This window comes from Phaseolus vulgaris, chromosome 4 (genome assembly GCF_000499845.2).
Source record: "Phaseolus vulgaris cultivar G19833 chromosome 4, P. vulgaris v2.0, whole genome shotgun sequence".
In the NCBI taxonomy this organism is placed as follows: Eukaryota; Viridiplantae; Streptophyta; class Magnoliopsida; order Fabales; family Fabaceae; genus Phaseolus; species Phaseolus vulgaris.
Genome location: NC_023756.2, coordinates 15,122,464 through 15,130,883, shown reverse-complemented (window position 1 = coordinate 15,130,883; position 8,420 = coordinate 15,122,464). Strand labels below are relative to the sequence as shown.

At 36.8% G+C, this 8,420-nt stretch overlaps 1 protein-coding gene across 1 annotated transcript; it reads left to right on the top strand.

Moving 5' to 3' along the window:
- Positions 1-1,111: 1,111 nt before the first annotated feature.
- LOC137838339 (uncharacterized) lies at positions 1,112-7,443 on the top strand. Its single transcript, XM_068647585.1, has 9 exons — positions 1,112-1,514; positions 1,842-4,181; positions 4,386-4,633; positions 4,719-4,895; positions 4,995-5,255; positions 5,356-5,808; positions 5,908-6,039; positions 6,128-6,256; positions 7,435-7,443. Exons 1-9 carry the CDS (start codon positions 1,112-1,114, stop codon positions 7,441-7,443), a joined length of 4,152 nt encoding a protein of 1,383 aa, XP_068503686.1.
- Positions 7,444-8,420: the final 977 nt, after the last annotated feature.

Below are 8,420 nucleotides of genomic sequence, written 5' to 3'. Positions count from 1 at the left end.
GACGCGGTGGCAATGCCTTAAATTTTTGAATTTTTTTTGCACTTTTAACGACGGTTCGCCCCACAACCGTCGTTAAAAGTTGGACTTGAGACATACAACGACGGTTCGCGCCAGAACCGTCGTTAAAAGCCCTTCCCGCTCTAAACTAATTAATTTCCTTCTTTCTCACACTCTCATCTTCACTCTTGTCGTTGCCTTCTTCCTCACTACGGCTTGCAAATCGTTGCCGCGGACCACCGGAGCGACTTCGCCGCCGACCACCGCTCGTGACCTCTTCACTCTTGACCTAGCCGCCCACCGCCCTCTTCTGCGACCTAGCAGCAAGGTCGACCGCGCCGCGCCATCTCACCGCCTCACAGGTCGACCGAGCCGGACCGCGCCGCACCGCGCCTCTTCGGCGACGCCCAAGGCCGTACGCGACACCCACCGCGACGCCGTACGTGGACCGTGGGAAACCCTACCGCGACGCCCAATGCGCGACCGCGCCCACCGCGACCCGCGACCCCACCGCGACGCCCAAGGCGGACCGCGCGAAACCCCACCGCGCGACCGCGATCCCACCGCGACCCCCAAGGCGGACCGCGCGAAACCCCACCGCGACCCCGCCGCGCCCACCGTAACCCCACCGCAAGGGTTGCTGCTGCCGACTGCCGGTTGCTGCTGCCGTTCTGCCGCGTCTCCGTTCCTTTGAGCGGCGTCATTGTTCCCACCGTGCCCTCCGACCGCGACCGCCGCCTCTTTTGAGGTTAGTATATTTTGTCTATTATTAACTATAATTTGAAAGTGTTTATCTTGAGTTAAGTATTGATTTTATATATTGAACGAACTGATTCTGAGTCCGAAGGTGTCCGACCTTCGACGCTTTTGATTAACTTTCAATGATTATATATTGTTTTGAGATATTTAATCTGCACTGGTTCTAAGTCCGGAGGTATTCGACCTTCGGCAATTTGATTTATTTTTTAATGGTTATATATTGTTTTGACATATTGAACGCACTGGTTCTGAGTCCGAAGGTGTCCGACCTTCGGCAATTTTGATTTATTTATTTATGATTACATATTAAACGCATTGGTTGTGAGTCCACACTGGTTGTTAGTTTGGCAGTTCTATGGATCGGAGTTGGATTAATACACCACGAATAAGTGATACTTACGAAAAAGGGGTGGAAGAATTCATACAATTCGCAGAACATAATGTCGTTAGTTATAAGAATGAAGTAAGGATAAGGTGCCCTTGTGTCAATTGTTTAAATGGAAGAATATTAAGTGTTTTCGAAATTAGAGAACATCTTTTGTGTGATGGATTTTTGAAAAGTTATACAACATGGACGTGGCATGGTGAATTGTTAGACTTGCCAAGTGTGCACGGAGGTTCCGAGGAAGTTCATTTCTCAATGGATGATAGATTAGAAGACATGATTCGTGATGTGGGAGCAGAATCTTTTGCTAATGCAGTTTTCAAAAATATGTCTAATGATGGAGAGACTCCTTTGTATCCTGGTTCAACTAATTTCACACGATTATCTGCAGTGTTAAGGTTCATGAATTTGAAGGCAATGAATGGATGAACTGACAAAAGTTTTACATAATTGCTTCAATTGCTTAAGGACATGCTTCCAGAAGGAAATACCTTGCCTAATCGAAATTACGAGGCCAAAAAAATACTTTGTCCAATGGGTATGGAGTATAGAAAAATACATTCATGTCCTAACGATTGTATTTTATACAGAAATGAGTATGAAGATTTAAGAAGGTGTCCCAGGTGTGGTTTGTCACGTTATAAGGTTAAAGTTGGTCAGAATAATGAAATTGATGAATTCACAAAAGAAGGTCCTCCTGCTAAGGTTGTTTGGTATCTTCCAATAATTCCAAGGCTTAAGCGTTTGTTTGCAAATACAGATGATGCTAAAAACCTTAGGTGGCATGCAGATAATAGAAAAAGTGATGGAATACTTCGTCATCCTGCTGATTCTTTGCAATGGAAGAATATTGATAAAGAATTTCCTGAATTTGGAAAAGAATCAAGAAACTTAAGACTTGGATTGGCAACTGATGGAATGAATCCCTTTGGAAATTTAAGTAGTAATCATAGTTCATGGCCCGTTTTGTTAGTGATTTACAACTTACCTCCTGCTTTGTGTATGAACCGTAAATACATGATGTTATCTATGATGATCTCTGGTCCAAAACAACCTGGAAATGACATAGATGTTTATCTTAATCCATTGATTGAAGATTTGAAATTATTGTGGAATGAAGGGGTTGATGTGTTTGACGCGTTTAAAAATGAATCTTTCCGATTGCATGCGATGTTGTTTTGTACTATCAATGACTTCCCTGCATATGGGAACTTGTCAGGTTATAGTGCGAAAGGCCATAGAGCATGTCCAATATGTCAAGACAAGACATCTTATGAGCAGTTGAAACATGGAAGAAAAACTGTGTATCTTGGGCATCGTAGATTTCTAAAGAAATATCATCCGTATCGTCGATTGAAAAAAGCTTTTAACGGATACCAAGAACATGACATTTGTCCCACTCCCTTAAGTGGTGTTGAAATTTATGAAAAAATCAAAAATGTTACTGTGACTTTTGGAAAAATGAAGAAGAAGCAAACTGTGAGTGAAATATGGAAGAAGAGATCAATCTTTTTTGATCTTCCGTATTGGTGTAAGTTAGATGTTAGACACTGTCTAGATGTAATGCACGTAGAGAAGAATGTGTGTGACAGTCTAATAGGAACACTTCTGAACATTAAAGGCAAAACAAAGGATGGTGTGAATGCACGTCTGGATTTGATTGAAATGAATATACGAGAGGAATTGGCACCGAGAGAAGTTGGTAAACGTACATACTTGCCTGCAGCATGTTACACTTTGTCAAAGAAAGAGAAAACAAGTTTTTGTGAATGTCTTAAAGGTGTTAAGGTACCACAAGGCTACTCTTCAAATGTGAAGAGTCTTGTATCTATGAATGATTTGAAACTAATTGGCTTAAAGTCACATGATTGTCACGTTCTAATGCAACAATTACTACCGGTGGCTATTCGTGGAATCTTGCCCAAAAATGTTAGGCATACAATCACTCGACTATGTTCATTTTTCAATTCCATATGTAGTAAAGAGATTGACTCTCAGAAGTTGGATGAACTCGAAGAAGAAATAATTGTTATCTTGTGTCAACTCGAGATGTTTTTTCCTCCATCTTTTTTTGATATTATGATACACTTGGTTGTTCATCTTGTAAGAGAAATCAGATTGTGTGGGCCAGTTTATATGCGATGGATGTATCCAGTTGAACGATACATGAAGATTTTGAAGGGATATGTGAAGAATCAATGTCGTCCAGAAGCTTCCATTATTGAAAGATACATTTCAGAAGAATCTATTGAGTTTTGTTCCGAGTACATGTCAAAAGCCAAATGTATAGGAGTTCCTGAAAAAGGTTGGCACTCTCGTAGATTCATAAGTAAATCATCAAGAGGTGTACATGTCATAAGCAAATCTAGAGAAGAGGTTCTGCAAGCACACTTGTATATCTTGAATAACACTGATGAGGTGTTGCCATACTTAGATACAGACAAAGACATTGTCAAATATAAAAATCCAAGACAATCAGAAAAATGCGTGTTAATTGAGCATAACAAAACTTTCATGTCATGGTTTAAGCAACAAATAATGAATGATCCATCAGCATCTGAAACATTAACATGGCTTGCAAACGGTCTCAAATTTGATGTTTTATGTTGTTCTGGCTATGAAGTAAATGGTTGTTTGTTTTACACAAAGTCTCAAGATGATAGAAGTACAGTGCAAAATAGCGGAGTCACCTTGGAGGCAGAGTCTATGCAGTTTTCAACTGCAAAGGATCAAAATTCTGTTGTGGGATCAATGCCTTATTATGGTGTCATAGTAGAGATTTGGGAAGTTAATTATACCAAGTTTACTGTACCTGTTTTCAAATGCAAGTGGGTTGACAATAAGACTGGTGTCAAAGTTGATGAATCAGGAATGACTTTGGTTGACTTTCGAAAGATAGGTTATCATGACGAACCATTTATAATGGCACATCAAGCTTCCCAAGTTTTCTATATCCAAGATCCTACGTCTGACCACTGGTCTGTTGTGCTACATGGAAAAAAACAACATAATGACCCAGAAGATACAAACAATGACATTTGTGAGATTGAATCACTTAACGACCATCAATAAAGAGTACGAGGATGTTGCTGATGTTGTACATGCAACTCGAAATGATCATGATGAAGGAATATATATTTGTATGTACATGTGATTCATGTTTAGTTTTACAATATATTTCATTTTCATTATATTTCATATTTTTGATGCTTATTATATTTTTTTGATAACAGGAACATGGCAGATGATAAAGTTTCCCATTCAAAAACTGGTAGAGGACCTACAAGATTAAAGAATATGTTTAAGAAGATAACTAAAGATGACAAAATACCTTTGTCTATTGATATCCACACTGGTGTGCCCACTGGGCAACATGCAAAGAAATATAGGAGTTATCTCGGAGTACTATCTCGTGAAAGGATCTCTATCTTAACTCAGTCCTGGGATCACGTGACTTACCACGAGAAAAACATGATTTGGCAAGATATTCTGGTATGTAACTGTTTTTACTTTGCTCAATCTAAAGTTCTTTTATACTTTGTTTTTGTTTATGAACTAATTCTTTCAAACAATGTAGACGCATTACAACATCCCGAATGTGGAAACCTTGAAAGCAAAGGTTCTTTCAGATGTGGGTGTCAAGTTTTGTCAGTTCAAATCAAAATTGACAACAGATTATATATATGGGAAAAGGAAAGAAGAAAATCCTTGTGCAAAATATACATCCATTGATGAAGAAACTTTGCAGCAGTTTGTCAATATTCGACAAACTGAAAAATGGTAGGTTAGTATCACTTTTATATTTGAATATAGTTTATATTAACGTATTACTAAATTTTGAGTGTTATGATAGGAGGTTCGGAACAAAGCAAAAGCCAATCAGGCACATAATGATACCCCACACTTATTGTCTCGTGGTGGTTATAAGTTGCTAGAGCAGAAGATGCTTGAAGAAAAGATTAAAGCACGTTATACTTCCATTGAGGAAATGAATAGTGTAGATTCTTTAAGACCTCCATCCCCACCACTCCGACATGAGATGTGGAAGGGTGCCCGTATAAACACATTAGGGACATGGAGTTCTAAGTCTACAGAACAAACAGTTGAACGCGTTGTAAGTTTGACAATTTCTTTTCAATGTGTTATTTTAAATTCTATGTGTTATTTTAAATTCAATGTGTTGAAGTTTGTCAATTTCTTTTCATTTATTTTAGGATTCTCTTAATGAGCAATCAACACAGGGGACTTTTAAACCATGTGGTCGCAATGATATTCTTAATGTTGCTCTCGGACGACCTGAACACCCTGGACGTGTTCGTGTAGCTGGATATGGGGTTAGGATTCGGTCATACTTTGGACCTCCATCACACAGCAAGGAACAATTGTCCAATGAACCTAACCAAGAGTATTTACTACAACTACGTGAGCAGTTAAAGGCTGAGGTAACTCAAGAGCTTAAAGAAAGCTTCATGGAGGAGTTTAGTGCGCGAATGGAAATGGAGTTCAAAAAGCAGTGGGAGGGTTTAGGACACTCACAGCAACCACCTACTATGGTAGAAGATGAACCACCTCCGCCTCCTATTAAGAAAGTCAGCACTAAAGGGAGTTGTTCGGCAGTTGATCTATCAGGGGATGACTTTGGCTCAACTAGCCAATGCGAATTATATGTTGAGTGTAATTCTTTGACCCGATTCGTTGCCTTGGGTAAGTGTTATGAAGGGGTCACAATGTTACACAATGTGCGTCTTCCTTCTAATTTCATGAAGGTCACGGTGGAGAAGGTCCTTTATGGTGATCTTGCAGTTCCTGTGCCGACATCAGAGGTGACAATTGTGGCAGAGGCATTACATACTTTCGTTGCCTGGCCTAGACATCTCGTCAGACCTATAGACTCTATGGTATATATTTGCACTAATATTAAAACAATTATATATCAGATATATTACATTCTAACTAATTTAAGTATTTGTTTGTTTTGATGAGTAGCAGGAACCTAAGACAAATTTGCCTCTGGGAAAGAAGAAAATAGTCTCCACTGATGATCCTCTGGCGGCATTGGTGGAAGTTGCTACAACTTTAGATACAATCGTCTTAGAGGTTCCATGGGATGCCAATGTTTTTGGAAGGCATAGTAATCTACCGTTGTACGTTCAAATGTCTGATTTGTTGGACCTTGCATCCGGAGATCAAGAGATTAACATAACAGTTCTGCAATTATGGATGATGTAAGTTCAAATTTTAAAATCTTTATACTTTTGATTTATTAAATATATTAGTACTAACTTATTGAAATTTAGGTATCTTTTTGGATTATGCTTTGATGAGGGGAAACACAATATATATGGGTTTTTAGACCCTCAAATCACTCAATCAATTGGAAACAAAAAGTCGAAAACACAAACATACATCACCACTGCCTTAAAGAATGGTGGAAAACACATTTATTTTGCTCCGTACCTCCATGAGTAAGTTCTTATTTATTAAATAAGTTTTAATAAATTATTGAAATAAGAGAAACTAATTAACTGATTTGTTATACAGGCATCATTGGCAACTATTGATCATATTTGTTCAAGATCATACCGCTGCATGGTTTTGCTCCTTGCATAAAAAACCTCCTGCCTATTTTAAAAACATTATAGATAGGTACGACAGTTTCATTTAACATTTATTATTAATTATATATTATATAATGTTATGTATTCTAACATGAAATCTTATTATTTTAGTGCTTACTCTGGATATAATATGTTGTGTGGGAGGAGAACTTCAAACGCACAAAAACTCACTTGGACGTACCTTAAGGTATTTAAAGTATATTTGTTCCCTTAATTTAATGTGTTTCACTCATTCATTTAATACATTTATTTTCACATGCAGTCCAACAGGCAACCTCAAAATTATGAGTGCGGTTATTATGTTATGCAGTGGATGTTGACTATTTTGCAAGATGAAATTAAGAAAGGTTGGGATAAGGTAATATCTCAATACAATAAACACTTTAAAATTTGAGATTTATTATTCATGCACTAATTCAAAATATTTCAAATGTCAGTTTTTCAACGACCAACACCCGCTAGATTTAGAAGCATTGGAGTATGTGAGAACAACATGGTCAAAGTATTTTGTAACCATGTATAACACTCTAGTATAGATAAATCATTACAATGACAAATTTTTTCATATATTACCAAACTTTTTTGTATTATGTTATAATTTGTTGTATGTAATTTTTATATTTAAATTATGATTTGAAATGTTTTTATTTTCTGGATTTTGAAAACTTTATGCAGGTTGTTTGAGATTTTTTAAAAAATAAGTTTTTTTTTAATCAATACATATAACGACGGTTCCACTTGGAACCGTCTTTAAAAATCCTTATTTACAACGAAGGTTCCTAGAGGAACCGTCTTTAAAAGTCGTGTAAATTTTTTTTTAAAAAACACAAACCACCTTTAACGACGGTTTTCAGAACCGTCGTTATAAGTCCATACCTTTTAACGACGCCTGTAATAATGACGGTTCTGGAACCGTTTTTAAATGTTGATTTTAACCGTCGTTAATCTACCTTTTTGTACTAGTGTGGAATGTAAAAAAAATAGTTTTGAGAAATCATAGTGCAAATTCAATTTGAAGTTTTCAAGATTCACATCAACCTTTGGATTTTCAAGTTTGTTAAATAGGATTAGGGTGTACTTCTGATCTTTAAGCTTTGTAATACCCAGGTGTATTCTATTCTCTTCTTCCTTGATTACTGTATTTTTGTATTGGGTGTAAGTGCAGAATCAACACTACAAGAAAATCATCAAATAGAAACCAATTTTTATAAACAAAAATAATTAGTTGCAATAGTAACTAAATTAGAGACTATTTTAGAAACTAAACAAAATTTTGATTTCTAAATTAGTTTCTATTATTGTTAAATAGTTTCTAAATTGATATCTAATTAGCAACCAATGTTTTAACTACCAATTATTTAGTTTCTAAATTTGGTCTCTAAAATCTTGGTTGCTAATTAGATACCAATTTAGAAACTATTTAACAATAATAGAAACTAATTTAGAAACCAAATTTTTTTTTTAGTTTCTAAAATGGTCTCTAATTTAGTTACTATTGCAACTAATTATTTTGGTCTCTAAAAATTGGTTTCTACTTCATGATTTTCTTGTAGTGCAAAGGGTGTTTTGGTTTTTGTGGATTGTTGTGCCAAAAGGAGTGTGTTTCTTGAAGGGCTCAAGGTCGCTCTTTTGGTGATTTGTGTTGTAATATAATTTTGATT

Bases quoted from the DNA above. Each gene is read 5' to 3' on its own strand.
- LOC137838339 (XM_068647585.1), top strand. From the start codon at position 1,112: ATGGATCGGAGTTGGATTAATACACCACGAATAAGTGATACTTACGAA. The intron at 1,515-1,841 runs TCACACGATTAT...AAGGTCCTCCTG, and splicing joins GTATCCTGGTTCAACTAATT to CTAAGGTTGTTTGGTATCTT. The intron at 5,809-5,907 runs GTTGAGTGTAAT...AATTTCATGAAG, and splicing joins CTAGCCAATGCGAATTATAT to GTCACGGTGGAGAAGGTCCT.